This window comes from Chiroxiphia lanceolata, chromosome 24, assembly GCF_009829145.1.
Source record: "Chiroxiphia lanceolata isolate bChiLan1 chromosome 24, bChiLan1.pri, whole genome shotgun sequence".
Taxonomy (NCBI): domain Eukaryota; kingdom Metazoa; phylum Chordata; class Aves; order Passeriformes; family Pipridae; genus Chiroxiphia; species Chiroxiphia lanceolata.
The window spans coordinates 1,925,363-1,941,293 of NC_045660.1; the positions used below are offsets into that span (position 1 = coordinate 1,925,363).

The following is a 15,931-nucleotide window of genomic DNA, read 5'->3' on the forward strand; positions in this document are numbered from 1 at the left end:
CTGAGGAGCTGAGCCCGGCAGAGCTGAGTTTATCACAGCCAGGTTTTGTCAGGTCACATAAGCCACGCCGGTGCTGGCTGAAGAAACCTTTGTGTGGCTGCACAAGGCTTGGCTTAAAAACCACCATCAACAGGGAAAACCTTTGCTCAGTGCTCATCCTGTTGGTCTCCTGTCATGCCCAGCCTGGGTACTCAGCACCAAACACATTAGCTGTGTTCCCTCAGGTTTTTGGAGGTTGACTGGAGCAAAGTCCTGCTTCCCAAGGAGCCCTGGCTGGGCTGAGGTCCTGCTTCCCAACGAGCCCAGGCTGGGTTGAGGTCCTACTTCCCAATGAGCCCAGGCTGGGCTGAGGTCCTACTTCCCAACGAGCCCAGGCTGGGCTGAGGTCCGGCTTCCCAACCAGTCCTGTCTGGGCTGAGTTCCTCCTTCCCCACAAGCTCTGGCTGGGCTGCACACGGAAAAGGGAATGTGGTTGTGGATACACCCATCACCCTGGCAGCCCTTCGGGGAGAAAATGGATGCAAGCCACGCACGGTCTCAGATGGATCCAGCTTTACTCGTGCTTTAATGAGTAAAGCTTTAATGATAAACCGGGCTTGAAGTAACTTCTTGTACATGAAACCGTAACTCAGAAAAGCTCGGACTAAGGGGACATTTCAGTCCCACGGGCTGCGGGTCCCATCCCCTGATCGGGGGAGCCCTTTGAAGCGCCGCAGCCGCTGCCTGCTCGCTCCCCGTGCATGCGAGGGCATGTCCCGAGCTCCTTCCCTGCGCCGGCACTTCCCATCCTGTTTTCCCTGTGTGGCCAAGAGGGGGAGGGAAAATATTCCACCAAAGCATCTAAACCCCCCCCAAACCCCACGGGAGCCCAAGAGCCCAAGGCAGGAGGGGCACAAAGGGGCTCCCCCCGAGCTGCCCCTTTAACATGGAGGAGCCGGGGCAGAACTACCGCTCCCGGCGTCCAGCGCCGGCTCTGATGCCCGGGCTGCGCGCCCAGCGCCGCACGCCGGGGGCTGTAGTTCCTCCGCGGCCCCGGCTTTGTGGGGAGGGGGAGGTGAAACCCCCCCAGCACTGTGTTTGCCTGCCTGTTGGGAAGGTGGAGGACGAGGCGGTGCCGCGCTCGGTGCCCCCGGTGCGGGTCATCGCTGCTGGGGCCGTGGTGGTGGCAGAGCTCGAGGGGCTTGGGGTGCCCCGGGCTGGGGGGGCTCCGGGTGCCCAGGGTGGTGCTCAGGGTGCACAAACTGGAGGACTCGAGGTGCCCAGGCTGGGGAGCTCAGGGTGCACAAGGCGGGGGATTAGGGGTCCCCAGGCTGCGGCACTGGGGCTGGGGGGGCCCAGCCTGGGTGGCTTGGGGTGCCCAAGCAGGGGGGCCCCAGGCTGGGGGATTCAGGGTGCAGAGGCTGGGGAGGGCGCAGGACAACCAGGCTGGGGCTGGGGAGGCTCAGGGTGCCCGTGCTGGGGGGCTTGGGTTGGAGGGGCTCCGGGTGAGCAGATGGGGGGGCTCAGGGTACCCAAGCTGGGGAGTTCAAGGTGCACAAGAAATGGGGGCTCAGGGCGACAAACCCTGGGGGGTGTTTGGGTTTGGGGGGCCCAGAGAGGCTTAGAATGTCTAGACTGGGGGGCTCAAGGTGAGCAGACTGAGGGGCTTGGGGTGCCCAGGCTTGGGGGTTCAGGGTGCATAGACGGTGGGGACTCAGGGTGCTCATGCTGTGGGGACTCGGGCTGAGCAGACTGGGAGGTTCAGGGTGCCCAGGCTGGAGGATTAGGGGTGCCCAGACTGAGGGGCTGGGGAGTTCGGGGGGAGCAGATGAGGGGACTCAGGGTACCCAAGGTGGGGGCTCAGTGTGCCCATGCTGGGGGGGCTCAGACTGTCCATGCTGGGAGGACCTCGGGCTGGAGGGGCTCAGGGTGAGCAGACCGGGGGTCTCAGGGTGCCCAGACCGGGGGGCTCAGAGTGCCCAGACCGGGGGTCTCAGGGTGCCCAGACCGGGGGTCTCAGAGTGCCCAGGCCGGGGGTCTCAGAGTGCCCAGGCCGGGGGTCTCAGAGTGCCCAGGCCGGGGGTCTCAGAGTGCCCAGACCGGGGGTCTCAGGGTGTCCAGATCGAGGGTCTCAGGGTGCCCAGACCGAGGGTCTCAGGGTGCCCAGACCGGGGGGCTCAGGGTGCCCAGTCCGGGGGGCTCAGGGTGCCCAGGCCGGGGGGCTCAGAGTGCCCAGGCCGGGGGGCTCCATGCCTGCGAGCGCTGGTGCGGGGAAAGCGGGGCCGAACGCGGGGCTGTGCCCGCACCCGGGGCGGGTGAAAGGAGCCACACTGGGGGTCTGACCCGAGCCGCGGGCCGGGGGGCCGATCCCGGCCCGCCCCATCCCACCGTTCCCACCCTCCCGTCCCGTGCCGGCGGCGCCCGGAGCGGCCTCGCCTTCCCGTGGTGCAGCGCGGCCGCGGCCCCGCCGCGCCCGCCATGTTGTCGGAGTGATCGCGGCCGGGGCAGAGGCAGCGGCAGCGGCCGGGGGGGGCCCGCCATCCGTCTGCATCCGAGCGCTCCGCCCGTGAGTACCGCCCGGGGCCCGGCCCCGCCGCGCCGCGGAGCCCCCCGCACCCGCCCCTGCCCCGATATTGGCCGGGGGAGCGCCGCCGAGGGCCCCCGGGCCGCCCCGAAACGGGCGAAGCGGCGGCGGGGGCGCTCCCGCCCCGGCTCCGCGCCGGGGCCGCGGCCTGGGCCCATTGTTACCCCCGGAGCCCCCCCGGGCGCGCCGGGGAGGGGGACGGGGGGCACGGGTTGGGGGGGAGAGGGTCCATCGCGCCCCTCGCCCGCAGCACCCCCCGGGCCCGGCTCCCCCTGATCCCCCGGGGCTCTCCCGGGGCCGGGGGGGATCTCCCGGTTCTCCCGGCGGGGCTCAGTCCCGGGGGTCTCCCCGTTCCCAATCCTCGGGGGGCTCATCTCTGCCCGCTTTGGTGCCCACCGGGGGTGCTGGGGGTGGTTGGGTCCCACCCCCCCCGGTTTTTTGGGGGGGTTTCGGCGGCTCTTGGGTGTCCCTGGGAAAGGAGGGGGGGGTGTCGGTGCAGGAGAAGGCACACGATCCTTTCGGATGACCCTGGCGGGGGGGATTGTGTGGCTTTGGGTTTTGTTTGGGTTTGGGTTTTTTTGGTTTTGTTGTTATTATTATTTGGGGGGTTTTTGGTTTTTTTTTTTTTCATTTCCCCCCTTGTTTTTATCTCGTGCTCGCACACAACAACAGCGCTCGGCCCTTGTGAGCTGAAAACTTGGGATTTTATTAAGAGTCTCTCTCTCTCTCGCCCCGACCTGAGAAACGCTCTGATTTATTTGTTTTGTTTTGTTTGTTGTTTTCTTTGGTCAATGTTTAATAACTTTGTGCGGAGCAGAGATTTTTATTAGGCAGATCACGAGTAAGGAATTTCCTTTATGGAGGGGGAGGCGGGATAAGGGGATCCATGGATCCTCCTGTATTTTAACGCTGATTTAGGGAATCTCCTGGGTCACGGATTCGCTGCTGCGTCTCCCCAGGTTTTCAGGGAAACACAAGGATAACGTTAAAAGTTCTGGTAGGCCAAAGCCACCCAGCCCTCAAACAATGGCTCTGCTTTCATTTTCAGGGCAGCTTTCAAAAAAAACAAAACCCACCCAACCCAAAAACTCTTCTGCTCTGGAGTTGAACTTTTTGAAACAGGCGGTTTACGCTGTCTTAATTTTGTAATAATCTGTGATTTTGAGAGGAATATGGAAAAAGAGCTGTGAGGATCCCTCAGTGTGGATTAAAGCTCCTTTATTTGGTGTTGCTGCCACTGGTGCTTAAAACTTGCTGGGAGATTTCTCCAAAGTTTTTGTTGCTCGTGGAATGTCCCATAATCTGGAGTATTTTGCCTCTAAGGATAACGTGGATCAGTTTATTTACACACCGTGTTTTTATCCGGGGAAGAGGAAAATCGCCTCCTTTGAGTGTTGTAGGAGCGTGGAAGCCTTTGTTTGTAAATTCCTGATTCTCCCCGGCAAATGCTTTACCTGGGAAAAGTTTATCACCTGTTTTTAAGGGGAGATGGGGAATTCCAGAGGCTCTGGAGGCAGCTGTGGGTTCAGAGTGGATCTCTAGGTGAGCGCACACGTTTCTGGGGCTCTGTGTGTGCTTTTGAATGACAGGATTCAGCTGTCCCGCTGCCTCGAACGCGGCATTCCCATAAAAACACGGCTTGGAACTAAACTTGAACTACCCACAATGCTCCCTTCCCCTTTGCTCCCTTTCAAAATGTCGCCTTTGCCAAGTTTTTCCTCTCGTGTTTGGAGCCGCGGCCGAAAGAGGAAGCGCCTGGGAGCAGCAGGGACTTCTGGGGACCCCCTTAATTCCATCGACTGAGATTTTCTAGAGCCTCAACCTCCCCCCCCCCCTAATTTTTGTTAGTAACGATCTGGGAGCAAATGAACCCAGGGATGAGTGAGTGCCTTCCCTTGCAGCCTTTCGAGGGAGCAAAGGCTGTGGTTGTGCAGACTTGCAACTTTGTACCTTGTGGTTTTCCCCCTGGAAACGGGCTTGTCACAATATACTGGGAATATTTTTTAATGGATTCATAGTATCTGTCTATATTTGTTTTAGGTTGGGTTTTTTTTTTTAAACACTGGCCTGATATAACTTGTAACCCCCTTTCAAGGGGCTGCTTAGATTTCACTGTCTGCAGTTAATACACACCCCAGCTTAGTGATACATGAATTTCTACCAGTAATTACTTCATTTTTTTGTTCTTATCTAGTGCTTCATTCGATGTTACTGAAGGATTTTTGATACTGTTTACAAAAGGGAAACTAAGGGGAAAATGGCATTAAATCGAAATGTATTCTTACCATCAGTGAAGATTTAGCAATACTGTGTTTTCACAGTGTTTTTTCAAGGATTTGGGGAAGGTGGTGATTTCCAGGCTCTTTGGGAGCCAGGGGAGTTAGTCCTGTTGAATGTTCTTGCTGTTTAAGTTGTGAGTGTATAAAAAGCCCTGCAGAGTGGCCTCGGGGGCTGTGTGTGGGGCAACAAATCACGTTGTGGGTGCAATTAAAAATATCTGATCTTTGCAGTTTTCAGAGTCATTTTCTTCTGAATATTAACCCTGCTTTCAGTTAGTGGGACAAACCTCACGAAGTTTGATCAGAGATAGGGCTTGAGTTTTTGATTTTTGTGTCAACTTTCCCTCCCCATTGGCAGAAAACTGTTCTTGGAAGTTCCTTGTAGTAGTTGCTGTTGTTCAGAACTGCTGTGATGAGCAGGGAGGGGACTTTGAGGACCTCAGAGCTGCTCTCAGGAGCCACCAAGGTACAACAGTAAAGGGTCCTGGGGCTGGTGTGCAGCTGTGCTGGGAGACCCTAAGACCTAAACACCCCCCACCACCCCAGTTCCATCCTTAGAACTCTTGCATTTATGTGCTGGAAGTCATAAACTTTTAAGTAAAGACCAACCAGGACTGTCCCATGCCTTTAAACATAGATTTGCTTTGTGTGTGAGGATTATATAATAGGGAAAACACTTTGCTGTTCACACCTGTAGTGCCTTTATTGCTCTTAAAATACCAAACAAAATTCCGTGGTTTTGTGCTGCTGGGATGTTACCAAAATATTTGGGGAGCAGTAAATGAGTGAGTTCTGTCTGCCTGGTTTGCTGGTTGTCCTGGGTCGTTTTGGGTTTGAGGTATTTTATTTATTTATTGAGGTGCTTTATTGGGGTATTCAGTGCATTGGGCACTGAGAATGTATTGGAGGGGTTTTAGGAGTCCTGTTTTGCCCTGGTGCCATCAGCAGTGGAACTGGCACTGCTGGTTGTGCCGGCTCTGGAAGGTTCTCCCAAGATCCCGGGCACCAGGGGTTACCTGCCCTTTTTCCAGGGAATCTCGTAAAACGTGCCAGTGTGTGTTATGTGTCATGACCACAGCCAGCTTCTGAGTGAGCAGGAAGAGAGCACGTTGTGTTGGGGACTCATTACTGTACAAGCAGAATTCCAGGATTTTAGGTTTGCACTGGGGGAAAAAAAGCAGCTCCCGACTGTTGCTTTGCTGCTTTGCCTGACTGAGGGAACACATCGGGACACAGTGGGACACAGTGGGGCTGTGGGTGTGTATTGATTGAGGATCTGCCCTCATTTGTCCGGTATAAACAGGCACTGCTGGTGTCATTTGTGTTCCACTGGGGGTTTTGGGAGCTTTTTTCCTGCACTTTTCTGTGGCAGCACTCCAGTCAGTGTGTTGTCCACCACTGAAATTCCCATTCTGATGTCAGCTTGATGGGCGCCTTACACAAGTCTTGTGTGTCCTGATAACCCTGTGCAGCACTGAATGTGGGATTTCTGGCTAATATGCATTTTTGGGTGCTGTTTCAGCTGCTGGGTTAATGGAGCAAATGAGTGTTAAAAGGAGTCAGAGGAGACTGAGGGGAGACCTCAGTGCAGTTCCAGTTCCTGGGCAGGGGCAGAGGAGGGGCAGGGACTGAGCTCTGCTCTGGGGGGACCAGGGACAGCAGCCAGGGAAGGGCTGGAGCTGTGTCAGGGCAGGCTCAGGTTGGATCTCAGGCAAAGGTTCTTCCCCCAGAGGCTGGTTGGGCACTGCCCAGGCTCCCCAGGGCAGTGGGCACAGCCCCAAGGCTGCCAGAGCTGCAGGAGGGTTTGGCTGCTCCTCTGGGGCACAGGGGTGACTCTTGGGGCTGGGCCTGTGCAGGGCTGAGGGTTGGACTCCATGAGCCTTGTGGTCCCTTCCAACTTGGCATATTCTGGGATTCTCAGATTTGCCACCGTGATGTTCCCCTGCCAGTCACAAGATGGGTGTTATTTAAAATGTAAAGACTGTAAGGATTTATTCAACATGTGAGGAGCTGCAAGGATTTCATGTTTTCTTTTCCATCTCCCTTTCCCACCGTCTCTCCCCGCTCCAGGTGCTGGTGGAATGAGCGTAGCGTGTGTTTTGAAGAGAAAAGCAGTTCTGTGGCAGGACTCGTTCAGCCCCCACCTGAAGCAGCACACTCAAGATACAGCTAATCCCAACATGCCTGTTGTACTGACATCTGGAACAGGGTCCCAGGCTCAGCCACAGCCAGCTGCAAACCAGGCACTCGCAGCAGGGACACACTCCAGTCCTGTGCCGGGCTCCATAGGGGTGGCAGGCCGCTCCCAGGACGACGCCATGGTGGATTATTTCTTCCAGAGGCAGCACGGGGAGCAGCTCGGGGGAGGAGGGAGCGGCGGCGGCGGCTACAACAACAGCAAACACCGCTGGCCCACCGGGGACAACATCCACGCAGAGCACCAGGTACAGCACCAGCTCAGGGGCTGCAAGCTCACCTCGCACCCAGACTCCTTAGAGAGGCTTCTAAAGACACTTTTTTAAAGCTGGGTCTGGTTCTGGTGTGGTCGGAGTGGCGACTGTCGTGCTTTTTGTTTGTTGTGGTGCCTCGGTAGCTCTGAGCTGAAAGGTGTCTGCTCTTGGGGGTGTTGAAATCCCAGTCTGCTCTCTGTGACAGTCAAATGCATGTTTACAAAAGTCATCGGGCCCTTTATTGATTTCTGTGTTTTTTCTGATGTGTGAACCAGCGTGGCCGGGGCTGCTGCTGCTGCTTTTCAAATCTGTTGCTGTAGTTAAATAATTCTTATGTAATGGTATTACAAAACTGCCAATGCATGTAGGTTGGGCTTTTACACTTCCCAGTATTGGAAAACACAGTGGTGGAAGTTACTGGTGATGTGTTTTCCTGGGTTCCTTTGCTTTGGTGTTTTCTGGTTGTAGTTGGGAGGGGAAGGTGCTAATGGTGTGCTAGGCTGAACTGGGAAGAGAGCAGCTTTAAGAATGTCACAAAACAGTGGTTTTACAAATGCAGCGAATTCTCAGAGCCACTTAAAGGGTGGTGGGCCAAGATGTGTCTGTAGTAGTGTTTACTAGAAGTCCTTTCAGTGCTTGCATTGTGAGTTGAGCTGGAGTTAAATGAGTGTATGACTCACTCCTCTTGCTGTCTGTGACCTGTAACTCACTCATCAAAGACAGGGATGTGCTTCCTCTCTGAGAGGCAGCAGAACCCGAGTGTAAGCACATTTTAAAAAAGAATGATCCCCACAAATATTGCCAGGGCAGCAGACACAGAGCTTTTGCAACCTTTATGAACATCTCCTGCCCCTTGTTTTTCAAATCAAAGCGGCCAAGCCCTTGCTCCTCTGCTGTGCCTCCCCGGGGGATGTGTTGCCAACCAGACCATTGAAAAGTAAACATTGCAGGGAATTTTGCAACCTCACTGAAGTCACTGTGTACATCAGCAAAGAAATAAACCCAAGTGCCCTGTGAATTTGTTCTGGAAGAAAAAAAAAATCACATAAAATACTACAATAGGAACGAAGCAGCTAGAAAAATATTGCTGTTATTCCTTTATGTGGAAACATAGTCCTTTGGATATCACTTCCAAGGAAATAACTCCATTGAAACATGTAATTTTTGTTTACTATCCAAGTTTTCAGTCACTCAATGTAAAACTTGTTTCAAGAGACATCAGTGCAAGAGATCTTAACGTGCCTTAAGTTGTGTAAGAAACAATAAGCAACAGTTTCTTGCTGCAGGGCTGGAACTTGTAGGTCTTTCAAATCAAAGCTGTCCTGCAGTCTGGGGTGAGGATGCCTGGGCAGGGACTGCTCTTGTTTGGGCATTTTGGGGAAAGGTGACTTCATGAATGAAAATGATGTCATAGATTCTCAATCCTCTTTTCCTCCAGCTCACGCTTTCATCTTCCTTTCACTGAAAATCCCTGAGAGCAAAGACAGCAAAACTCACTCGAGATAAGGGAGGTGAGGGTGGGACACTCCAAGCTTGCCCTCATTAAAAACTCTGTTGGTATTTGAACTTGTATTTGTTTAATAATGAAAAGACTCAAACAGAAGAATCCTGCCTGTAGATGTGTTGTCAGTGTTTTGTTGCTCAGCTTGGTTTTCTTCAGTAACTTCCTGAGTGAAATGATAGTTATAAATACATCACTTAATGAAAGGAAACTCATTAGCTTATCCAGTTTAAATGAACTTCTAAAATGCAGTGCATGTACTTTTTGGAGGCAGAGCACTTGTGAGAAGGTTGTATGGGCAGAACACACCTGCAGGAGGGAGCTCACAAGGTTCTGGGTGATGCTTTCAGTGTTTCCCCAGGGTGTTCTGTGAGCTGAGCTCAGGAAATACCCCCCCCAACAGATTTAAGGGGGCTTTATCTGTTCTGCTTCCTGGTGCTTTTTGGTGTTTATCACGTGGCCCTGATGGTTTGCATTCAGTGTTCATCTCTGAACCAGCCCTTGGGTTTAATGTCTCCAGAGTGAGCTCTGAGGTGGGGCACTAAGCCTGTCCTGATGTGATACCGTGTGCTCCAGTGATTGCTGGGCACTTTTAGCTGGGCTTGTTGCTCCATCCCTTCTTGGTGCCTCTCCTTCCATGGTTTCCTGGTTGCCTTGGGGTTTTACTCAAATGTAGGATGTATGTAGTCTTAATACTACCATACTTTTTGACTTTTTGGCCACCTCTACATCTGCTTCTTAAATTAATAATTCCTTGGAGCAAGGGATAATCTTATGCATGCAAAGTGATTCAATTCAGTTTGGGCTTAGCTGGGGGTAGAATTGAATTTGTCCTGTAAGAACAGAAGTGGAAGGAAGTGCTGGGACATGCAGGGAGGAGGTGAATCATTATGGATGGCTCTGCTGAGTCTCAGTTTCTTATGGATACACTTCTATTCCTGTACTTTTTATTTTAGACTTTCAAAGATAGTGCAGCGAGGGCCCAGCCTGGAAGACTGGTTAGGAAACTCAGTAGCTAAAAGATAATGGGAAGTCAGAAAAAAATAATTAGAGGCTAATATAGGTTAATGTCTGCCTGGAGCTTGGGAGGTGGTAATTAAAGGTAGAGGGATTTGAATTGTTGAATCCCAGTTTCTCCTTTGTTGCACATGCAGACGGCCATCTCTGTCTGTTGGTGATAATGCTCCAGTGAGTTTTCCCAAATGATAGCTTTTCATGGGGTTCCTAAACCCCAGGAGTGCTGTGAGTCAGGACTCAGCCACGTTATCCTTGTTTTTCATGGTTTTGTTGTGCTGGCTGTTCTTCCTGGTCACTTCTCATCCCGTGGAACTGAGTGGCTTTAGCGGGGATGACTTCAGGAGAAGTTTATCTCCTCCCAAGGAAGTAGGTGGTGACCTCTCCTTAGGAAAATGCTGGTTCTTTTTGTGTTTTACCTAGAAATTTTCATTTCCTGTTGCATTTTCCCCTTTTCCACAAGGTATGCGGGGCCAAGCTTTTATATAAAATTAAGCAGTTAAAGATGCCCCTGTCGTTTTACACATTTAGGTATCAAAGGTTCACCATCCCCAGTAAATATTATAAACTCCAAATAAATAGCAAATATCATAAATAGTAAATATTATAAATTAGATATAGCCAAATAGCAACTATTATGAATTCCTCTTTGTCCCTTCAGACACTGAAATGATGGTGGAATCAGCCTTTTTTTTTTTCTTTCCTAGCCCGGATTCTCAGAGCTCCTAAGCCACATCCCAGCTGTCTGCAGCTCCAAATCCTCAATCACCACATTTTACATGGCAGACACTTCCACCAGCCAGATCCTGACTGCTAAATGTACCCTTCTCTTTTTAGCCCCAAAAAGCAGCAGGATGAGGTTGAGTGTCAGGGTCCAGCAGTAATTTTAATATGCAAATGAAGAGCTTGAGTGTGTCATTCACTGACAGTGCCTGATTGCTGTAGGGCAGACAGTTACCCTGGCTGCTCTGGGGTGTTTTTATGCTCTTTATCCAGGAAAAAACACGGATAGAGGTCAGAACATCACGTAGGTAGAGGCACAGGATGGCTCCAGATGAGTAATGGCCTGGGTTGGGTTTGTCTTGGCCATGAAAGGTTGCACAGATCCTACAACCCCAAACAGCTCCTGGGGGGACCAGAACCACAGTTGGGATATTCAGCTGGGACAGGTTATCAACACTGAGCAGGTTTTTTAGGAAAATTGGCTGGGCTTTCTTGGCTGGGGTCTCCTGTGGCTTGTGTGTTCTTGAACTGGAGTGAAGGCAGAGTTCCTGTGGTGGTGGTCCCTCTGGAATTGCAGTGAATGGATATACTTAGACTGTCTGGATTGCAGTTGGGGTAGTGTGGGAGTTGCTCAGTGGAAGCAAATGATTTTAGGCATTTGCTTTCTCTGAGAGCATGTTTAATTAATAACTGGAGACAATGGAACTCTGCAGGGATCGCCTTGTTGAATGTGGGGAATTTTTCACATGTAGTTGGTGAAGAATAGTGAGAGCAACAGGGCTGGGACTGGGGTTTATGCTCAATTTTTTGCCTTTTGGCAATATGACCATGCAAGTTCTTCACTGGGAGCTTGAATTCAAGTGGAGACAGAAGGTGATTCTCCTGGCAGCTTCCCTCTGGAGCACAGCTATTCAAAATGCTGCTCCCTGCTCTGAGAGCATCTGCATTCGGGGATGTTTGACAATGTTGGGTGTCTCTTGGCAGGCACCATGACCAAGGTTTGCCTTAAAGTTGTGGCAAGGTCCTCTAAAAAGATCCTGGAAGCCCTGGTGTTCATTCTTCCAAAGGGAAATCCTGTTAAAGTGACAGTGAACTCTTGAGGACAGAGGTTTCACCCCATCCCTGGAAGTGTCCAAGGCCAGGTTGGAAGGGGCTTGGAGCAACCTGGGCTAGTGGAAGGTGTCCCTGCCCATGGCAGGGGGTGGAAAGGGATGATCTTTTAATTTCCCTTCCAACCCAACCCATTCCATGATTTCTGCTCTGTGGAAAGAGCATTTGAGGGCTGCTGTGCTCTAAATAATCGGGTCTGTTGTCTGAGCTGAAGTTGAAGCCATGGAGTGAGTCCCTTGTCACATACACCGTGTGACAGCACCTGTGGCTCGGCTCTTGAAGATGGCTTCTGATGAAATGTTTCATTTCTGATGCATGTTTGGTTAAATCTGTTGAATTTTCCTGGGAAACTTCCTTGTATCCCAGTGAACTGGTCAGGGCTTTCCTTCTGCTGACCCTGAAGCCGATACTAACTTGATACCCAGGTAATTTAGAACATAATTCCTCACTGAAATGAAATGTCTGGTTTGGCTGATTTGTTTCACAGAGATTTCTCCATAGTAAAGGGGTATCTTGGGAGGGGAATTGGAACATTTAATTTAGTTTTCTGCTTTATATTGCCTTTTGAACATTCTTCCCGAGGTAGAAGGAGCACAAGTAGATTGGCTTAGCTGGACATTTAAGGTTGTGTGTTGTAAAATCCCTCTGATGTACAGGGGAGAGAAAACACCCTAAATGTTCAGAAAGTTACTTCAGGAATCTAATATTGCTCCAGAGCCACAGGTTTTACTGTCTCTGACAGGCAGTGGCAGGATACTGGTTCTAGTTGGGATTGCCCAAGTGCCCTGGTGTGCTGGCACTGGGATCTCTCCCGTGGTGTATCACCATTGTAGTCTGCTCAGGAAGAGCAAAGACACTTTCACACTCCTGAATTTACAAATTTCAAGAAACCTTCAAGTATTTCAGTTGATATTTTGTGCCCAAGCATGCTTTGAGTAGAGGTTTGTTAGAGAACTTGTCCTGCTTGTTCTCTTCCTCCCTCTCCCCAACTTTCCCCTTAGTGTAGCCTGTGGTTTGCTGAGTTGCTGTGACCTCTCTGTCCATCTGCAGAGCAGGTTGTGATTCATTTTTGAAAACTTTTGGTAAGATCTGACCCACCCAATCCATCCCCAGCTGCCTCTTCCTCACAAACTGCCAGGAGTCATTCCGGCTACTCGGGAATGTCCCTGGCCAGGGGCTGTTCCAGAGCAGTGGCTCTGCTGTTGCCTGGGTCTAAAAACTTGCTCTTAGGTGTGTCTGAGGCAGTTTTAGGCTGTTTTCTCTGATCTTGCCTTTGTGCAGTGCCATGTGATGTGAGTGATCTGCTCCCAGCTCTCCTGTTGCTCCTGCCTCCACTAAGGATTTTATTCCAGGGCAGTTGTTTTTATTGGGAACATCTGGATGTGTGATTTACCCTGTGCAGAAGTTTTGCTTCAGACTTTGTGGGGTGAAACTTGACTGTTCCTAAAGCCTCGTTGCCAGCAGTTGGTGTGGCACAGGGCCACTCACATCTGCTCCTGGCAGAGCTTGGCACTGCAATTAGACAGTGCTGTGTCCCTTCTTTATACCTTTTCCCTCTGAATTTAAACCTTGGAGGGTCAGAGTGGGAGTGGGAGTGAAAGGAAAAGCCCTGCTGGGTGGACATAAACCAAATCTTAGTGTAGCCCTGAGTGCTTGCACAGCACCATTGACCCAGACACACACCTGGGGTGCTGAGCACAGTTTTCCCAAGGCATTGCCAGCTCCAGAGGGGCAAAATTAAGACTATTTCACCTGTCACTTAATATTTTTCAATTTTGCACCCCAACAATATGTGCTGAGCCATCGCAGGGTAACCTAAATTCCACGTTAATGAAGCTCTTCCCTGGGTGAATAAAATCTGAGGCAAAACATAATTAGCTAACGAAGGAGAGCCCCTCTGAAAGGCTGCTTTTCTTGCAGTTATTTCTGTCCTCTGAATCATTAATCATCTTGGCCCAGTGCCAGGTACAGCATTAGCCAATCTGCCATTTCAATAGCTTTTTGCTTCCAGTGCTAATGGTAGTAGCAATTCTAACGATGGATCCTTTACTACAAAAATAGTAGTTAAACCACCTAATCCTGTCTAATACTTGTGACTTCACATTCTTTCTTTACCCACTATTGTTATAGGAGAGGGCTAAAAATAGGGCTGTAATCAGTTGGTGGAACAACATATTTGAACCCTGGGTCTGGTAGTTGGTGGCAAACCTGGTGTTGGAGTGTGTGATGCTTTTCTTACTGTCAGCTGGGAAATACATTCCCCCTCTCCTGTATCCTATAAATGTGTGTATGAATGCACTGAGAGCTGATATTTTCTAAATAACCTGCTGTGTGAGCTGTTCAAACAAGACCAGCTCAGGCAGCCTCCCCCAGCTGAGGAGGAGGCAGTTGTTTCCATCCGAAATTTGTAAACCTTTAGTTGATTTAAAAAGCTTGAACAATCTGTGAGTATATAAATCCAGTGCTACAAAGCATTTAGGCTCCTCAACCAGCTGTGCTTTTTTTTTGTTTGTTTTCTACTCTCCATTCTAATGGATGATTTTTGTTCTCACTGCCTCAATTCTGGTGTTACAGTAATGCTGAAATTTTTTTTTAAGGAATATCTTACTAAAAATAATGTTTGGTTGTGCTTTTTTGGATGATTTTTTTATGGGCAAATTGGGAAAGACTTGAAATGTGGAGGCCTGGAGGATGGGAATGTTACATGACCTCAGCCTTTTCACACTTACGGAGTGCACATGAGTTATAAATAAACATTCAAGTAATAATCACACTTTTGGAGGTGTACCTGGAATGTACCTGTGCAAACAGGGAGAACTTGGAATCTCTCATCTCTTCTCAGGGAAACAAAATGCTGCTCATCTTCAAGGCCAGGTTGGACAGGGTTTGGAGCAACCTGGTCCAGTGGAAGGTGTCCCTGCCCATGGGAGGAGGTGGAACTGGATGAGCTTTAAAGTCCCTTCCAACTCAAACAGTTCTGGGATTCTGGTTTAGGAGCTGGGAAGTCATAACGTTTGTCTGTCCTGAGGAGTGTAAGTGTAACATGATTTCCCAGTGTAACATGACTTCCCACGTTATTCTGCAGAAGAGAAAAGCCAAACAAGTGGTCCCTCAGCAGGGTGGGCCCCCCGAGCTCGTGCAGAGCTGAAATCCTTGGAGGATCCCTCCAGGCTCCCTTGCCACGACTTTAAGGCAAACCCTGGTGGTGGTGCCTGCCAGGAGCCCCCCAGCATTGTCAAACATCCCCCATCCAGGCTGCCCAGGGTCAGCAGAGGCTGAGGAATGAGCCCTTCCCGTGGCTTTGTGCTCCCAGCACCCGGCCCTGGCTGAGCTTTTGTTTGCTGGGATGGTGGATGAGTTCGAGGTGCTTCGCCCAGAATTCCCTAGGGAGGAATGTCTGGGATCCCCTGGAGCTGGTTTGCTTGGCTGGCAGGACTGAGGGCAGCACTGGGCCCTGTAATTTGCTGCAGATCAAAGAAATATTGAAATCAGCCATTTACATGTTCCAGCTGCAGAAATCCCTGGCTTTGCAGGGCCCAGCCTGCCTCGGTGGGAGCAGGGGCCTCCTGGGCAGAAAGGGAACTGGGGGAGAGGGGTGGTGGGAGAACAAGTGCTGGGGGCAGGATAGATCCTAAGGAAGTACTGGGAAAGGGGAAAGGCAGCCTTTAAAATGGAGAGTGGGAAATGGGAACCTGGAAAGGTGGGGCTGGCAGGAGCAACCTTCTAGTTTGCTTTGGTTTCCCTCTTTAACATAATTGGCTTAATAGAAATAGATATTTAAACCCTCTTCAGTCACTGTTACCCCTAATAAATGCAGATATTTGATCTGTTTAATGTCCAGCTTCAAAAATTAAAATAAAGATCATGAACCTTCATGGTGCACTTTTAAAGACAATTTTGCTTTAGATCATCACTAGGATATTTCTCAGCTGGTTATTTTTTAGCTTCTTTTTCTCCAAAGGACTTTCTAGTTAGTTTTTGAATTTTTTTTTTCTTCCTGTGTGTCTGATTGTTGTATTTCTTTGTTTAATTCCACTTGTGTTTTTCTTCCTGGGGAAACATCAGCTGTATAAGGAGGAAGAAAAAAAATCCTCGGGGGTTAAGAGTGGAATTTTTTTACCTTGGCTGGTTTTGCTGCGTGTCTGGGTAGGTGAATATAAATTCTCCATAAATGAGGATTCCTTAATATATGAAGCTGCTGTACAATCCCCTGAGATACCTGCAGCCCATGAAATGGGATACAGTCTTGCACTTGGAATTTATATGTAAAGGTCATATTAGCAACCATATT

The 15,931-nt window shown here is 50.5% G+C and overlaps 1 protein-coding gene across 8 annotated transcripts in view; it reads left to right on the plus strand.

Annotated features, from left to right (window-relative positions):
• The first annotated feature begins 2,436 nt into the window (after nt 1-2,436).
• The window catches only part of PUM1 (pumilio RNA binding family member 1), an 82,215-nt gene continuing 68,720 nt past the window's right edge, over nt 2,437-15,931 (plus strand). For 7 of the 8 annotated variants that reach the window (XM_032710323.1, XM_032710326.1, XM_032710327.1 and 4 more), the window contains exons 1-2: nt 2,437-2,545; nt 6,913-7,286. In XM_032710323.1, coding sequence (XP_032566214.1) covers nt 6,924-7,286 — 363 coding nt within the window. In that variant the 5' untranslated portion in view covers nt 2,437-2,545; nt 6,913-6,923. Of the gene's footprint in view, nt 2,546-5,174; nt 5,309-6,912; nt 7,287-15,931 lie in introns of those variants that run through there. The other variant, XM_032710324.1, reaches the window with a different exon arrangement.